The sequence below is a fragment of the Salvelinus namaycush genome, chromosome 19, assembly GCF_016432855.1.
Source record: "Salvelinus namaycush isolate Seneca chromosome 19, SaNama_1.0, whole genome shotgun sequence".
NCBI lineage: Eukaryota > Metazoa > Chordata > Actinopteri > Salmoniformes > Salmonidae > Salvelinus > Salvelinus namaycush.
Window position 1 is genome coordinate 15,015,775 of NC_052325.1, and position 18,564 is coordinate 15,034,338.

The 18,564-nt window shown below is 44.8% G+C and overlaps 1 protein-coding gene across 2 annotated transcripts in view; it reads right to left on the minus strand.

Moving 5' to 3' along the window:
* LOC120064171 (collagen alpha-1(IV) chain-like) overlaps positions 1 to 18,564 on the minus strand; it is a 66,493-nt gene that overhangs the window by 6,400 nt on the left and 41,529 nt on the right. Inside the window, exons 19-34 of one of the 2 annotated variants that reach the window (XM_039014556.1) lie at positions 18,202 to 18,262; positions 10,203 to 10,238; positions 9,919 to 10,065; positions 9,663 to 9,749; positions 9,439 to 9,522; positions 9,132 to 9,202; positions 8,515 to 8,706; positions 8,228 to 8,396; positions 7,893 to 7,985; positions 7,596 to 7,798; positions 7,071 to 7,503; positions 6,757 to 6,846; positions 6,502 to 6,654; positions 6,276 to 6,374; positions 376 to 465; positions 28 to 167 (exon numbers count right to left, since the gene is read on the minus strand). In XM_039014556.1, the coding sequence (XP_038870484.1) occupies positions 28 to 167; positions 376 to 465; positions 6,276 to 6,374; positions 6,502 to 6,654; positions 6,757 to 6,846; positions 7,071 to 7,503; positions 7,596 to 7,798; positions 7,893 to 7,985; positions 8,228 to 8,396; positions 8,515 to 8,706; positions 9,132 to 9,202; positions 9,439 to 9,522; positions 9,663 to 9,749; positions 9,919 to 10,065; positions 10,203 to 10,238; positions 18,202 to 18,262 (2,148 nt within the window). The remainder of the gene's footprint in view (positions 1 to 27; positions 168 to 375; positions 466 to 6,275; positions 6,375 to 6,501; positions 6,655 to 6,756; positions 6,847 to 7,070; positions 7,504 to 7,595; positions 7,799 to 7,892; positions 7,986 to 8,227; positions 8,397 to 8,514; positions 8,707 to 9,131; positions 9,203 to 9,438; positions 9,523 to 9,662; positions 9,750 to 9,918; positions 10,066 to 10,202; positions 10,239 to 18,201; positions 18,263 to 18,564) is intronic. The other variant, XM_039014557.1, reaches the window with a different exon arrangement.

The window sequence follows — 18,564 nt, forward strand, 5'->3', positions numbered from 1 at the left end:
CACAATAAGTGGTAGTAAGTAGCTTACCTTCTCTCCAGGGGGTCCTGGTACTCCAACACCTGGCAGACCGGTTTGTCCCTTGTCTCCCTTCACCCCCTCTGTACCCCTGAACCCTGGATGACCCGGTGTGCCCACAATGCCTTTATCACCCTTCGTACCTACAGAACCTGTGGAACCATACAGGAGAACCCGGTTAGAACCAATTTAACCAGAACTGAAGCGCATTAAGACCAGTAGGCCAGTTAGCATATCTTAGCCTTGACACTTCCACAATTTACACTTTTTTCTTGGGCGTAGCAAACAGATCTGAGTGGATGTTCTATTTAAAGGATGATGTCTGTTCTTGTCAGTGAAAGGATTGTGTTGTTTTCTTACCTGGATATCCCATTTCGCCAATGCCTCCTTTATTTCCAGGATATCCAATACTGCCGGGCTCTCCAGGAAAACCTGTGTCTCCTTTATCACCTGAGAAACAAGAATCATAGAAAGAGAAAGAGAAAGAAATGAAAGAGAATTTCATTTCATCACCACATTGACTGTGTCCCAATACCCAATCTACAGCGCCTTCAGAAAGTATTCACCTCCCGGGTGGCGCAGTGGTCTAGGGCACTGCATCGCAGTGCTAGCTGCGCCACCAGAGTCTCTGGGTTCGCGCCCAGGCTGGGCTGGGTTCGCGCCCAGGCTCTGTCGCAGCCGGCCGCAACCGGGAGGTCCGTGGGGCGACGCACAATTGGCATAGCGTCGTCCGGGTTAGGGAGGGTTTGGCCGGTAGGGATATCCTTGTCTTAGTATGTAAAAATGTAATGAAATGTAAAAATGTAATAAAAACTGTAAGTCGCTTGTAAGTCGCTCTGGATAAGAGCGTCTGCTAAATGACTAAAATGTAAAAAAAATGTAAAAATGTATTCATACCCCTCGACTTATTCCATAAATTCAAAATTATTCATAGATTATTTTTCCTCACCCATTTACACACAGTACCCCATAATGACAAAGTGAGAATGTTTCTAGTAATTTTAGCAAATTTATTTTAAATTAAATACATATCTGATTTACTTAGGTTTTAACACACGTCAATGCTTTGTAGAACCACCTTTGGTGGCGATTACAGCTTTGAGTCGTCATGGGTATTTCTGTATCTGATTTGGGGATTTTCTCCCATTCTTCCTTCCTGAATCTTAAGCTCTGTTAAGTTTGCTGTTCATCGCCCCTCCCCAGCTAACTTCAAGTCTTTCCTCAGATTTACAATGGGATTTAAGTATCGGCTTTGGCAGGGTCTCTCAAGGACTTTCACATTCTTGTTCTGAAGGCATTCCAGCATTGCTTTGGCTGTATGCTTGGGGTCATTGTCCTGTTGGAACATAAATCTTCCCAGTCTAAGGTTATTGGCACGCCAAAGAAGGTTCCCATCAACTATTTGCCTGCATTTGGCTCCATTCATTGTTCCCTCTATCCTTACCAGTCTCTCATTCCCTGCCACTGAAAAGTATGCCCATAGCATGATGCTGCCACCACCATGCTTCACAATAGGGATGGTGTTTTTATTTTTTATTTCACCTTTATTTAACCAGGTAGGCTAGTTGAGAACGAATTCTCATTTACAACTGCGAAGCGGCCAAGATTAAGCAAAGCAGTTCGACACATACAACAAGACAGAGTTACACATGGAATAACCGAACATACAGTCAATAATACAGTATAAAAAGTCTATATACAGTGTGTGCAAATGAGGTAGGATGAGGGAGGTAAGGTAATAAATAGGTCATGGTGGCGAAGTAATTACAATATAGGAATTAAACACTGGAATGGTAGATGTGCAGAAGATGAAAGTGCAAGTAGAGATACTGGGGTGCAAAGGAGCAAGATAAATAAATAAAGACAGTATGGTGATGAGGTAGTTGAATGGGCTATTTACAGATGGGCTATGTACAGGTGCAGTGATCTGTGAGCTGCTCTGACAGCTGGCGCTTAAAGCTAGTGAGGGAGATATGAGTCTCCAGCTTCAGTGATTAAGGCAGTTCGTTCCAGTCATTGGCAGCAGAGAACTGGAAGGAAAGGCGGCCAAAGGGAGAATTGGCTTTGGGGGTGACAGTGAGATATACCTGCTGGAGCGCGTGCTACGGGTGGGTGCTGCTATGGTGACCAGTGACCTGCAATAAGGCGGGGCTTTACCTAGCAGAGACTTGTAGATGACCTGTAGCCAGTGGGTTTAGCGACGAGTATGAAGCAAGGGCCAGCCAACGAGAGCGTACAGGTCGCAGTGGTGGGTAGTACATGGGGCTTGGTGACAAAACGGATAGCACTGTGATAGACTGCATCCAATTTGTTGAGTAGAGTGTTGGAGGCTATTTTGTAAATGACATCGCCGAAGTCGAGGATCGGTAGGATGGTCAGTTTAACGAGGGTATGTTTGGCAGCATGAGTGAAGGATGATTTGTTGCGAAATAGGAAGCCGATTCTAGATTTTTATTTTGGATTGGAGATGCTTAATGTGAGTATGGAAGGAGAGTTTACAGTCTAACCAGACACCTAGGTATTTGTAGTTGTCCACATATTCTAAGTCAGAACCGTCCAGAGTAGTGATGCTGGACGGGCGGGCAGGTGCGGGCAGTGATCGGTCGAAGAGCATGCATTTAGTTTTACTTGCATTTAAGAGCAGTTGGAGGCCACGGAATGAGAGTTGTATGGCATTGAGGCTCATCTGGAGGTTAGTTAACACAATGTCCAAAGAAGGGCCAGAGGTATACAGAATGGTGTCGTCTGCGTAGAGGTGGATCAGAGAATCACCAGCAGCAAGAGCGACATCATTGATGTATACAGAGAAGAGAGTCGGCCTGAGAATTGAACCCTGTGGCACCACCATAGAGACTGCCAGAAGTCCGGACAACAGGCCCTCCGATTTGACACACTGAACTCTATCAGAGAAGTAGTTGGTGAACCAGGCGAGGCAATCATTTGAGAAGCCAAGGCTGTTGAGTCTGCCGATAAGAATGTGGTGATTGACAGAGTCGAAAGCCTTGGCCAAGTCGATGAATACGGCTGCACAGTAATGTCTCTTATCGATGGCGGTTATGATATCGTTTAGGCGTGGCTTGAGCGTGGCTGAGGTGCACCCATGACCAGCTCTGAAACCAGGTTGCATAGCGGAGAAGGCACGGTGGGATTCGAAATGGTGGGTAATATGTTTGTTAACTTGGCTTTCGAAGACCTTAGAAAGGCAGGGTAGTATCGATATAGGTCTGTATCAGTTTGGTTCTAGAGTGTCTCCCCCTTTGAAGAGTTGGATGACCACGGCAGCTTTCCAGTCTTTGGGAATCTCAGACGATACGAAAGAGAGGTAATAGGCTAGTAATAGTAATAGGGGTTGCAACAAATTAAGCAGATCATTTTAAAAAGAGAGGGTCCAGATTGTCTAGCCCGGTTGATTTGTAGGGGTCCAGATTTTGCAGCTCTTTCAGAACATCAGCTATCTGGATTTGGGTGAAGGAGAAATGGGGGAGGCTTGGGCAAGTTGCTGTGGGGGGTGCAGGGCTGATGACCGGGTTTGGGGTAGCCAGGTGGAAAGCATGGCCAGCCGTAGAAAAATGCTTATTGCAATTCTCAATTATAGTGGATTTATCGGTGGTGACAGTGTTTCCTAGCCTCAGTGCAGTGGGCAGCTGGGAGGAGGTGCTCTTATTCTCCATGGACTTTACAGTGTCCCAGAACTTTTTTGAGTTAGTACTACAGGATGCAAATTTCTGTTTGAAAAAGCTAGCCTTAGCTTTCCTAACTGCCTGTGTATATTGGTTCCTAACTTCCCTGAAAAGTTGCATATCACGGGGGCTATTCGATGCTAATGCAGAATGCCACAGGATGTTTTTGTGCTGGTCAAGGGCAGTCAGGTCTGGAGAGAAATAAAGGCTATATCTGTTCCTGGTTTTTCTTTTTAATTGAATGGGCATGCTTATTTAAGATGGTGAGGAAGGCACTTTTAAAGAATAACCAGGCATCCTCTACTGACGGGATGAGGTCAATATCCTTCCAGGTTACCCGGGCCAGGTCGATTAGAAAGGCCTGCTCGCTGATGTGTTTTAGGGAGCGTTTGACAGTGATGAGGGGTGGTCGTTTGACCGCAGACCCATTACGGATGCAGGCAATGAGGCAGTGATCGCTGAGATCCTGGTTGAAAACAGCAGATGTATTTGGAGGGCAAGTTGGTCAGGATGATATCTATCCACCTTTCTGTGTTTGCCTGGTTTTCTCCAGATATAATGCTTTGCATTCAGACCAAAGATTTCAATTTGGGTCTCGTCAAACCACATTATCTATCCACCTTTCTGTGTTTACGGATTTGGGGTTGTACCTGGTGAGTTCATTGACAATTTGTGTGAGACTAAGGGCATCAAGCTTAGATTGTAGGATGGCCGGGGTGTTAAGCATGTCCCAGTTTAGGTCACCTAGCAGCACGAGCTCTGAAGATAGATTGGGGACAATCAATTCACATATGGTGTCCAGGGCACAGCTGGGGGCAGACACTTGTTTCTGGAAAGGTGGATCTTTTAAAAGTAGAAGCTCAAATTGTTTGGGTACAGACCAGGATAGTAAGACAGAACTCTGCAGGCTATCTCTGCAGTAGATTGCAACACCGCCCCCTTTGGCAGTTCTATCTTGTCAGAAAATGTTATAGTTAGGGATGGACATTTCTGGGTTTTTGGTGGTCTTCCTAAGCCAGGATTCAGACAAGGCTAGGACATCCGGGTTGGCAGTGTGCTAAAGCAGTGAATAAAACTAACTTAGGGAGGAGGCTTCTAATGTTAACATGCATGAAACCAAGGCTTTTACAGTTAAAGAAGTCAACAAATGAGAGCATCTGGGGAATAGGAGTGGAGCTAGGCACTGCAGGGCCTGGGTTAACCTCTACATCACCAGAGGAACATAGGAGGAGTAGGATAAGGGTATGGCTAAAGGCTATAAGAACTGGTCGTCTAGTACGTTTGGAACAGAGAGTAAAAGGAGCAGGTTTCTGGGCGCAATAGAATAGATTCAAGGCATAATGTACAGACAAAGGTATGGTAGGATGTGAGTACATTGGAGGTAAACCTAGGCATTGAGTAATGATGAGAGAAATATTGTCTCTAGAGATGTTTAAACAAGGTGATGTCACCGCATATGTGGAACTAAATGGTTGGTTAAGGCATATTGAGCAGGGCTAGAGGCTCTACAGTGAAATAAGACAATAATCACTAACCAGGACAGTAATGGACAAGGCATATTGATATTAGGGAGAGGCATGCGTAGCCGAGTGATCATAGTGGTCCAGTGAGTGGCAGGGCTGGCTGGAGACACGGCGATTCAGACAGCTAGCAGGCCGGGGCTAGCAAGGGCCTTAGAGGGACGTCGCGACGGAGGGAAGTCTGTTTTAGCCTCCTCGTGCGTGTGTTAGACCGGTGATGAGCTGTGCCTGGTTTTCTCCAGATATAATGCTTTGCATTCAGACCAAAGATTTCAATTTGGGTCTCATCAAACCTCATTATCTTTTTGCCTTGTGCTCTGAGTCTTTCACATGCCTTTTTGCAAACTCCAGGCGTGCTGTCATGCCTTTTTCTCAGGAGTGGCTTCCATCTGACCACTCTCCCATAACGCCCAGATTGGTGAAGTGCTGTAGAGACTGTTCTAGGCAGAGTCTGGGTGGTTCCATATTTTTTCCATGGACACCACTGTGCTCTTGGAAATGTTAAACACTAATCACACATCTATCTTGCAGCTATACTGACAGTTTCTTGGACTTAATGGTATAGTTTCTGCTCTGACATGCACTGTCAACTGTGGGACCTTATATAGACAGGTGTGTTTCTTTCTAAATCCTGTCCAAACATTTTAATTGGCCCCAGGTGGACTCCAATCAAGTTGTAGCGACATCTCAAGGATGATCAAAGGAAATTTGATGCACCTGAGCTAAATTTCATCATAGCAAAGGGGTGTGAATACTTATGTACATGAGATATTTCTGTATTTCATTTTTTATAAATTTGCTAAAATGTCAAAAAACATGTTTTCACTTTGTCATTATGGGATATTGTGTGTAGATGGGTAAGAAAAAAATATATTTAATCCATTTAAAATTCGGGCTGTAACACAACAAAATGTGGAATAAATCAAGGGTCATGAATTCTTTCTGAAGGCAGTGTATATATTGTGCAAGACAAATACATACTTTCAGACTAGGTAGTATACAATTTTGGACCATTCCCGATAAACCGAGGGGTGGTGCGAAGCCTACGCAGGTGACTAACCTGGTTGACCAGGTGTACCGGTCTCTCCATCCTTTCCTGGCATACCAGGTACTCCAGGCTGTCCTGGATAACCCTTCTCTCCCGTGTATCCAGGGTCACCTCATGAGAAAAAGTGGGATTTAGCACAACTAAACTACTCACAGTGACTGTTTGAAAATACCATTTGAACTAATCATCTGACACAGACATACAGTGCAGTAGGATGGGCCATGTTCATGTTGTATACCTGGATCTCCGAGGTCTCCTTTCTCGCCCTTCATGTGCTCCATGTCAACGTCAGTCATGTTGCCAGCAGGGCCCTGGAGACCTGGTTCTCCCCTCTCTCCTTTGGGTCCAGGCTCACCGAACTCCCCCCTTGGCCCAGAGATACCAGGGTCACCTGAGAGAAAGAAATTAGTTGTGAGAGATGTAATAGTATAGTGGTGTAAAACACACTGATGGGTATTCTAGAAGTGCAGAGGCTGTAGTTCTACTGTCTCACCTCTCAGTCCTGAACTTCCAGGGTTCCCAGAAGGACCCTGATATCCTGGTGTTCCGGGTGTTCCCATGACTCCCATCTCTCCCTTGGGGCCTGGGAAACACACACACATCAACAAATAAATGAAAATGGAATGGAAAAAGATCTGAGTATTGAAGGTCAGAGCTTACAAAGTATTGAAGGTCAAAGCTTCTCAATTTCACCAAATGCTCATTCAATTCAACAGCAATCAACAAAGACCTGTCCAGTCAACAAGTGTCGATGTCCTTCCATTTACATCAGACCTCCTACACTGTTCTGAGGCATGTCAGTCTCACCTGCCCCCCCAGGGAATCCATCTCTGCCGGCGGGGCCTGGTCGTCCTGGAAACCCTTTGGAACCAGAAAGTCCAGGTAATCCTGAGTCTCCCTTCTCTCCCTGAGGGCCGGGCATGTCCAGACCAGGAGAGCCAGGCAAACCCTTATCACCCTTCACACCATCATGACCAAAGAGGCCTGACTCTCCAGGGGGTCCCATGGGTCCAGGGGCACCAGGTTCTCCTTCTCCAGGGGGTCCAGGGGGTCCAGTGCCACCATGCTGACCAGGGGGGCCGTGGTCACCTTTGATGCCCTGAGCTCCAGGTGGTCCTGTGTGTCCCTCTTGTCCAGGAATACCAGCTAGACCAAGGTTGCCTTTCTCTCCAGGGAAACCTGTCACTCCGGCAGGACCCTGAGCACCTTTAGGTCCAGGTAGACCCCTACCTGGCTCACCCTAGAGTAGACAGTAGACGATTGGTTGATTGGTTGGTTGTGGAGTTTGGAACAACAGGAAGTGAAGCAAAGACACACATATAAAACACCCACCTTTGAACCAGGTGTGCCTGGTTTTCCAGAGAAACCATCCTGTCCAGGTCTTCCAGGCTCTCCTGGCAACCCAGTGGCTCCTGGAGCTCCAGAATATCCTTTAGGCCCAGGTGGTCCTGAGAATCCCATGCCAGGTGCACCTGTGTCACCTTTCTGTCCTGGGAATCCTGGAATTCCTGGGTCTCCATGAGGTCCTCGGTCACCTGGGTAGGGATGAAGATGTTCATGATGAGCTGTGCAGGGCCATAGCCTACCATAAGCTATACCAATACATATAAACTCAAAGCTGATCCTCACCTTGTAGTCCACGTATGCCAGATTCTCCTCGAGGTCCAGGGGTGCCCTGGGGTCCAGGTGACCTCACACCTTTTCCTGGTTCACCTTTCACTCCTGACACGTAGGGAGAGAGCAGATACACATGGTCATAGGCTCCTTATACCTGAATGTATGTATGTATGTATGTATGTATGTATGTATGTATGTATGTATGTATGTATGTATGTATGTATGTATGTATGTTGTATGTATGTATGTATGTATGTATGTATGTATGTATGTATGTATGTATGTATGCATTCATGTGTGTATGTGTTAAGCTGCATCTATAGCTTCATCTGCAGCTGCACACCCACCTGGTTGTCCAGGGATTCCAGGTCGGCCTCCTTGGCCAGATGTACCCTTCTCTCCAGGCTCCCCATTCCGGCCAAACCCTGGTACACCAGGAGGACCCCTCTCTCCTGGGGGTCCAGTGATCCCATGTTCCCCATCCAGACCACGGTCCCCCTTGATGCCATCTCGGGCCTGTAGGCAGAGATCAGAGATAGAGAGGGATGAGTGACTACATGACTGTATGAGTGTAGATGCTGCAAGCTTTAAAGTGATGGCTGAAACACACCCACGCATGTGTGCACACACTTACAGGTTCTCCTTTGGGTCCGGGCAGGCCTGGTAGTCCAGCTTTCCCTGGCAGTCCATCCACACCTGGCAGTCCTCGTGTGCCCACGAAGCCAGACCCTCCTTTGTCACCCTTCAGCCCTGGAGCCACGTAGATATCCCCAGGCTCACCATGGGCTCCTGGAGCCCCTATCAACCCAGGAGTACCGTAATTACCCTGAGGAGAGGAGAAGAGACAGCAGGATCCATCAACAATCTATGTTATTAGAAAACTACTCGACAAACAAACATAGCAATGACGTGTCAATATTGCACTATAAATTGTGCCTTCCTGTATTACACTTATGCTAAAGAATTTATTCTATTCTACTCAGCCATTTACTTTATGTTCGTATTCTTATCTTTTATTATTTCTAATTGCTGTTGCATTGTCGAGAAGGTACCTGGAAGTCAGCATTTCGTTGGACGGTGTATCCTGTACATACGATGAATAAAACTTGAAATGTGAACGTCCTCTGACTACTTGTTACACACAAATAAGGATCTTGATCTTCATGGAGCTATAGTGATGCAACATTTCCACCGTAATGGTCTTCATCATGTTCTATTAGAGGAATGAATAATGTGATGAAGATAACTCACAGGGCTTCCATCAGGCCCAGTAGCTCCAGGCAGGCCCTTGTCTCCTTTAGTGCCTGCTGCTCCAGGATATCCTACAGGAGACAAACCACACCTCTCAATCAAACACATCAACACCATCTCATAGAAAAGAGTGTGGAGGCGGGTTAATATAGGCCCTAGGGTCAGGATCTTAACCTGAGATACAGGCTGAAGATGTGGAACTCAACCTTAGCGCCAATCACTTGTTGAAATCAATGGCACCAAAAGGTTTCAATGCTGTATATGTAATCTCAATTTATGATTCATTCAATAGTGTGGGTCACCTCACCTTGCAGTCCTTTAGGCCCCTGTGGACCAGGGAGTCCAGGGGGGCCGAAGGCTTCACACTGCACACACGTGTCTCCCTGATCACCTGAAGGTACAACGCAATACAAGTTTACAGTATAGAAATAACAGGTAGGTGACGGCGTGGGAGGAGATGTCTCGCTAACAAAGTCAACTTCTCAACTGCACTATATGAAATGACCAAGTCTCACCATCTCCTCTCCTTACCTTTCTGTCCCAACTCCCCCTGTAGTCCTGGTGGGCCGGGGGGCCCGGGTGGTCCCTTCTCAAGGGCTGGATCACATGGCTCATCACCTATACAGAAAGCACAACACACACACACACATACAGAGAGAGGTGGTAAAAGTGAGAGACATCTCAGGTAACACTGGGGCACCTAAAAGACTCCGGTGATATATGTATAATCAGCTACATGACCTCAGAATGACAAAGGTCACACTATGAATGTGTAAAGTGTACCTACCAGGAGGTCCGGGAGGTCCAGGGGGTCCGATGGATCCATCTTGTCCAGGCTTTCCTGTGAGAGAGTCCCCATCTGCACCACTGTCTCCCTTCTGACCGATCTCTCCTGGTTGGCCCTTCTCTCCGGGAGGTCCTTCAATAAGCCTGCCTAAGATACACCACAGAGGAGGCACACAGTGAGGTTTGGGGACGTCAACTAACACTACATGACAGAGAGGATGTAAAATATGACCAAGTTTCAAAGAATGCACTGATCACTTGATCGGTGTGTTTTTGTTCTCTTACCTGGTGGACCAAGGTCTCCTTGAAGACCAGGGAAACCTTTCAGACAGAGGAAAAATTGACAGCTGATTTTGAAAAGGCTTTTGATAAAGTACGACTGGAGTTTATATATAAATGTCTAGAATATTTCAATTTTGGGGAATCTCTTATAAAATGGGTTAAAGTTATGTATAGTAACCCTAGGTGTAAAATAGTAAATAATGGCTACATCTCAGAAAGTTTTAAACTATCTAGAGGAGTAAAACATGGTTGTCCACTATCGGCATATCTATTTATTATTGCCATCGAAATGTTAGCTGTTAAGATTAGATCAAACAATAATATTAAAGGATTAGAAATCCGTGGCTTAAAAACTAAGGTGTCATTGTACGCTGATGATTCATGTTTTCTTTTAAAACCACAATTAGTCTCTCCACGGCCTCTTAGAGGATCTAGATACTTTTGCTATCCTCTCTGGATTAAAACCAAATTATGATAAATGTACCATATTACGTATTGGATCACAAAAAAATTCACATTTTACATTACTATGTAGTTTACCAATTAAATGGTCTGACGGAGATGTGGACATACTCGGTATACAAATCCCAAAAGAAAGAAATGATCTCACTCCAATAAATTTTTATAGAAAGTTAGCAAAAATAGATAAGATCTTGCTACCATGGAAAGGAAAATACCTGTCTATTTGTGGAAAAATCACCCTGATTAACTCATTAGTTATATCACAGTTTACCTATTTGCTTATGGTTTTGCCTACACCTAGTGACCTGCTTTTTAAATTATATGAACAAAAAATATTCCATTTTATTTGGAACGGCAAGCCAGATAAAATTAAAAGGGCCTATTTATATAACGAATATGAATTCGGAGGGCAGAAATTATTTTTGTGAATGATATCATAAATAGGACTGGTGGAGTTATGTCACACATGCAGCTAACACAGACATATGGAAATGTCTGCTCTACTCAAAATTACAACCAATTAATTGCAGCATTACCACAAAAATGGAAGAAGGGTAGAAGGGGAAAAAAGTAAGGAACTTGTATGTCGGCCCTGTATTAAAGAACATAAATGGTTAAAGAAAAGTGTGATAAATAAAAGCATATACCAATTTCATTTAAGGACCAAAAAACTGACAGCTGTGCCATATAAATTGCAAAATAGTTGGGAAGAGATTTTCGATGTACCCATTCCATGGCACATGGTTTATGAATTGATACGCAAAACAACGCCGGATTCAAAACTTCAAATTTTTCAATTTAAATTACTATACAAAATTCTTGCAACTAATAGAATGTTATATATATATGGGGGATACAATCTTCCCAGCTCTGCAGATTCTGCTGTGAGGAGGCAGAGTCATTTCAATTTACCAACAAAAAAAATGACGTTTTTGTCTTTTGAGCTTCTACATTTTACATTTTAGTCATTTAGCAGACGCTCTTATCCAGAGCGACTTACAGTAGAGTGCATACATTTTATTACATTTTTACATTTCATTACATTTTTACATACTGAGACAAGGATATCCCTACCGGCCAAACCCTCCCTAACCCGGACGACGCTATGCCAATTGTGCGTCGCCCCACGGACCTCCCGGTTGCGGCCGGCTGCGACAGAGCCTGGGCGCGAACCCAGCCCAGCCTGGGCGCGAACCCAGAGACTCTGGTGGCGCAGCTAGCACTGTAATGCAGTGCCCTTGACCACTGCGCCACCCGGGAGTCATGAAATCTATGCAGCCTACTCAATCACTTTTTATAGCTACTGTTTACAGGCCACCTGGGCCATATACAGCGTTCCTCACTGAGTTCCCTGAATTCCTATCGGACCTTGTAGTCATAGCAGATAATATTCAAATTTTGGGTGATTTTAATACTCACATGGAAAAGTCCACAGACCCACTCCAAAAGGCTTTCGGAGCCATCATCGACTCAGTGGGTTTTGTCCAACATGTCTCTGGACCTACTCACTGCCAGTCATACTCTGGACCTAGTTTTGTCCCATGGAATAAATGTTGTAGATCTTAATGTTTTTCCTCATAATCCTGGACTATCGGACCACCATTTTATTACGTTTGCAATCGCAACAAATAATCTGCTCAGACCCCAACCAAGGAGCATCAAAAGTTGTGCTATAAATTCTCAGACAACACAAAGATTCCTTGATGCCCTTCCAGACTCCTTCTGCCTACCTAAGGACGTTAGAGGACAAAAATCAGTTAACCACCTAACTGAGGAACTCAATTTAACATTGCGCAATACCCTAGATGCAGTTGCACCCCTAAAAACTAAAAACATTTGTCATAAGAAACTAGCTCCCTGGTATACAGAAAATACCCGAGCTCTGAAGCAAGCTTCCAGAAATTTGGAACGGAAATGGCGTCACACCAAACTGGAAGTCTTCCGACTAGCTTGGAAAGACAGTACCGTGCAGTATCGAAGAGCCCTCACTGCTGCTCGATCATCCTATTTTTCCAACTTAATTGAGGAAAATAAGAACAATCCAAAATGTATTTTTGATACTGTCGCAAAGCTAACTAAAAAGCAGCATTCCCCAAGTGAGGATGGCTTTCACTTCAGCAGTAATACATTCATGAACTTCTTTGAGGAAAAGATCATGATCATTAGAAAGCAAATTACGGACTCCTCTTTAAATCTGCGTATTCCTCCAAAGCTCAGCTGTCCAGAGTCTGCACAACTCTGCCAGGACCTAGGATCAAGAGAGACACTTAAGTGTTTTAGTACTATATCTCTTGACACAATGATGAAAATAATCATGGCCTCTAAACCTTCAAGCTGCATACTGGACCCTATTCCAACTAAACTACTTAAAGAGCTGCTTCATGTGCTTGGCCCTCCTATGTTGAACATAATAAACGGCTCTCTATCCACCGGATGTGTACCAAACTCACTAAAAGTGGCAGTAATAAAGCCTCTCTTGAAAAAGCCAAATCTTGACCCAGAAAATATAAAAAACTATCGGCCTATATCGAATATTCCATTCCTCTCAAAAAAAATTGAAAAAGCTGTTGCACAGCAACTCACTGCCTTCCTGAAGACAAACAATGTATACGAAATGCTTCAGTCTGGTTTTAGACCCCATCATAGCACTGAGACTGCACTTGTGAAGGTGGTAAATGACCTTTTAATGGCGTCAGACCGAGGCTCTGCATCTGTCCTCGTGCTACTAGACCTTAGTGCTGCCTTTGATACCATCGATCACCACATTCTTTTGGAGAGATTGGAAACCCAAATTGGTCTACACGGACAAGTTCTGGCCTGGTTTAGATCTTATCTGTCGGAAAGATATCAGTTTGTCTCTGTGAATGGTTTGTCCTCTGACAAATTAACTGTACATTTCAGTGTTCCTCAAGGTTCCGTTTTGGGACCACTATTGTTTTCACTATATATTTTACCTCTTGGAGATGTCATTCGAAAACATAATGTTAACTTTCACTGCTATGCGGATGACACACAGCTGTACATTTCAATGAAACATGGCGAAGCCCCAAAATTGCCCTCGCTAGAAGCCTGTGTTTCAGACATAAGGAAGTGGATGGCTGAAAACGTTCTACTTTTAAACTCGGACAAAACAGAGATGCTTGTTCTAGGTCCCAAGAAACAAAGAGATCTTCTGTTGAATCTGACAATTAATCTTGATGGTTGTAAAGTCGTCTCAAATAAAACTGAAGGACCTCGGCGTTACTCTGGACCCTGATCTCTCTTTTGACGAACATATCAACCCTGTTTCAAGGACAGCTTTTTTCCATCTACGTAACATTGCAAAAATCTGAAATGTTCTGTCCAAAAATGATGCAGAGAAATTGGTCCATGCTTTTGTTACTTCTAGGTTGGACTACTGCAATGCTCTACTTTCCGGCTACCCGGATAAAGCACTAAATAAACTTCAGTTAGTGCTAAATACGGCTGCTAGAATCCCGACTAGAACCAAACAATTTGATCATATTACTCCAGTGCTAGCCTCCCTACACTGGCTTCCTGTTAAGGCAAGGGCTGATTTCAAGGTTTTACTGTTAACCTACAAAGCGTTACATGGGCTTGCTCCTACCTATCTTTCCGAGTTGGTCCTGCCGTACATACCTACACGTACACTACGGTCACAAGACGCAGGCCTCCTAATTGTCCCTAGAATTTCTAAGCAAACAGCTGGAGGCAGGGCTTTCTCCTATAGATCTCCATTTTTATGGAATGGTCTGCCTACCCATGTGAGAGACGCAGACTCTGTCTCAACTTTTAAGTCTTTACTGAAGACTCATCTCTTCAGTGGGTCATATGATTGAGTGTAGTCTGGCCCAGGAGTGTGAAGGTGAACGGAAAGGCTCTGGAGCAACGAACCGCCCTTGCTGTCTCTGCCTGGCCGGTTCCCCTCTCTCCACTGGGATTCTCTGCCTCTAACCCTATTACAGGGGCTGAGTCACTGGCTTACTGGTGCTCTTTCATGCCGTCCCTAGGAGGGGTGCGTCACTTGAGTGGGTTGAGTCACTGACGTGATCTTCCTGTCTGGGTTGGCGCCCCCCCTTGGTTTGTGCCGTGGCGGAGATCTTTGTGGGCTATACTCGGCCTTGTCTCAGGATGGTAAGTTGGTGGTTGAAGATATCCCTGTAGTGGTGTGGGGGCTGTGCTTTGGCAAAGTGGGTGGGGATATACCCTTCCTGTTTGGCCCTGTCCGGGGGTATCATCGGATGGGGCCACAGTGTCTCCTGACCCCTCCTGTCTCAGCCTCCAGTACTTATGCTGCAGTAGTTTATGTATGTATAGGGGGGCTAGGGTCAGTTTGTTATATCTGGAGTACTTCTCCTGTCTTATCCGGTGTCCTGTGTGAATTTAAGTATGCTCTCTCTAATTCTCTCTTTCTCTCTTTCTTTCTCTCTTTCGGAGGACCTGAGCCCTAGGACCATGCCTCAGGACGACCTGGCATGATGACTCCTTGCTGTCCCCAGTCCACCTGGTCGTGCTGCTGCTCCAGTTTCAACTGTTCTGTCTGCGGCTATGGAACCCTGACCTGTTCACCGGACGTGCTACCTGTCCCAGACCTGCTGTTTTCAACTCTCTAGAGAGCGCAGGAGCGGTAGAGATACTCTTAATGATCGGCTATGAAAAGCCAACTGACATTTACTCCTGAGGTGCTGACTTGCTGCACCCTCAACAACTACTGTGATTATTATTATTTGACCATGCTGGTCATTTATGAACATTTGAACATCTTGGCCATGTTCTGTTATAATCTCCACCCGGCACAGCCAGAAGTGGACTGGCCACCCCTCATAGCCTGGTTCCTCTCTAGGTTTCTTCCTAGGTTTTGGCCTTTCTAGGGAGTTTTTCCTAGCCACCGTGCTTCTACACCTGCATTGCTTGCTGTTTTGGGTTTTAGGCTGGGTTTCTGTACAGCACTTTGAGATATCAGCTGATGTACGAAGGGCTATATAAATACATTTGAAATTTGATTTGATTAGATCATTTATTTTGGTATTGTCCATATGTAGCTCGTTTTTTGTCACAGGTCCAGGAATGGCTGAAGAATTGCAACATTTGCCTAGAACTTAAGCTACAGATAGCAATACTGGGTGATTTGAAAAGCCATAGTCAATCAATCAATAATATAATAATTATTTTAGCAAAAAAAAGTATTTTTAATTTACAATCTGTAGAAGCTATGAGAATAGGAAGGTTCAATTATTTTGTGAAGCATCACAGCACAGTTGAAAAATATATGGCAAATAGAAATCCGAAATGGATGATGTTGAGAGATAGATGGGAGGGGTTGAATGGAGCTGAAGGGTGGGACTAATAACAAGATAAACAATGTAAAGCATACGGGATCTGTAAAATGTATATAGGTTCAGAACTTTTGTGAAATAGCACAGTTACAAATAGAAATCAAACTGGATGGACATCAGAAATAGAGGAAGGACTAAGAACAAACAAGAGAGAACTATTGTAAAGTAGACTGTGTCTGTAAAATGTGTATAAGATGTATAAATTGAAGGTAAAAGCAGAAGTGTTTATTAGTTTACTCCAATTGGGGGATCGGTGGTAGGGTTTGCGGGGAATAATAATAAAGGTATATTCTTTAAAAAAGTATGTATGTCTATATAGGTATGTGTATGTACACTGCTCAAAAAAATAAAGGGAACACTAAAATAACACATCCTAGATCTGAATGAATGAAATATTCTTATTAAATACTTTTTTCTTTACATAGTTGAATGTGCTGACAACAAAATCACACAAAATTATCAATGGAAATCAAATTTATCAACCCATGGAGGTCTGGTTTTGGAGTCACACTCAAAATTAAAGTGTAAAACCACACTACAGGCTGATCCAACTTTGATGTAATGTCCTTAAAACAAGTCAAAATGAGGCTCAGTAGTGTGTGTGGCCTCCACGTGCCTGTATGACCTCCCTACAACGCCTGGGCATGCTCCTGATGAGGTGGCAGATGGTCTCCTGAGGGATCTCCTCCCAGATCTGGACTAAAGCATCTGCCAACTCCTGGACAGTCTGTGGTGCAACGTGGCGTTGGTGGATGGAGCGAGACATGATGTCCCAGATGTGCTCAATTGGATTCAGGTCTGGGGAACGGGCGGGCCAGTTCATAGCATCAATGCCTTCCTCTTGCAGGAACTGCTGACACACTCCAGCCACATGAGGTCTAGCATTGTCTTGCATTAGGAGGAACCCAGGGCCAACCGCACCAGCATATGGTCTCACAAGGGGTCTGAGGATCTCATCTCGGTACCTAATGGCAGTCAGGCTACCTCTGGCAAGCACATGGAGGGCTGTGCGGCCCCCCAAAGAAATGCCACCCCACACCATGACTGACCCACCGCCAAACCGGTCATGCTGGAGGATGTTGCAGGCAGCAGAACGTTCTCCACGGCGTCTCCAGACTCTGTCACGTCTGTCACATGTGCTCACGTGCTCAGTGTGAACCTGCTTTCATCTGTGAAGAGCACAGGGCGCCAGTGGGGAATTTGCCAATCTTGGTGTTCTCTGGCAAATGCCAAACGTCCTGCACGGTGTTGGGCTGTAAGCACAACCCCCACCTGTGGACGTCGGGCCCTCATACCACCCTCATGGAGTCTGTTTCTGACCGTTTGAGCAGACGCATGCACATTTGTGGCCTGCTGGAGGTCATTTTGCAGGGCTCTGGCTCTGGCTCTCCTCCTTGCACAAAGGCGGAGGTAGCGGTCCTGCTGCTGGGTTGTTGCCCTCCTACGGCCTCCTTCACGTCTCCTGATGTACTGGCCTGTCTCCTGGTAGCGCCTCCATGCTCTGGACACTACGCTGACAGACACAGCAAACCTTCTTGCCACAGCTCGCATTGATGTGCCATCCTGGATGAGTTGCACTACCTGAGCCACTTGTGTGGGTTGTAGACTCCGTCTCATGCTACCACTAGAGTGAAAGCACCGCCAGCATTCAAAAGTGACCAAAACATCAGCCAGGAAGCATAGGAACTGAGAAGTGGTCTGTGGTCACCACCTGCAGAACCACTCCTTTATTGGGGGTGTCTTGCTAATTGCCTCTAATTTCCACCTGTTGTCTATTCCATTTGCACAACAGCATGTGAAATTTATTGTCAATCAGTGTTGCTTTCTAAGTGGACAGTTTGATTTCACAGAAGTGTGATTGACTTGGAGTTACATTGTGTTGTTTAATTGTTCCCTTTATTTTTTTGAGCAGTGTATATATGTGTATATGTATGCATGCGTGTATGGATATATATATTTACCAAAAACATATGGGGGATTGGAAATGATGCAGACAATTACATTGAAAGCAACATTCTTTCCGCAATATTAAGCTGATCCACCCCTTGAATTAAAAATAAATAAAAATAATAATAAAATAAAAATTGACAGTTGGTGGTACATAAGGCCTACATAGAAACTTAGTGTGCATTCTTCTATGGATGCTGGTGTGACAACATAAACAGTGTAGTTTTATAAAAGGGTGGTGGTGGGGTGCACTGTACCTCTTTCTCCTTGTAAGCCCGGGAGACCAGGGGGGCCGGGAGAGCCAGGAGCACTATCAACCTTAAAATCACAGAAAACAAAAATGTATACAAATACAAAATGTCCATCGCCCTGCATACCAGACTCATATCATATCTACACTATTTAAGAATAATGCTGATGCTCAGCACTCTGTTGGTCTTATTTCACTTTCAAAGACTGTATGGTGACATCTGGTGGTAAAAAAAGGGAACTGCACGTAAATGTACAAAAGTTAGAGGTGCTGAGACTGTTGAGCACGTTTACAGAGAGAGCGAACAGAGCAGAGGTTCCTAAACTAGGGGTTGCCTGATATGAAAATTATTCAAATCTAAAAGTAAAAA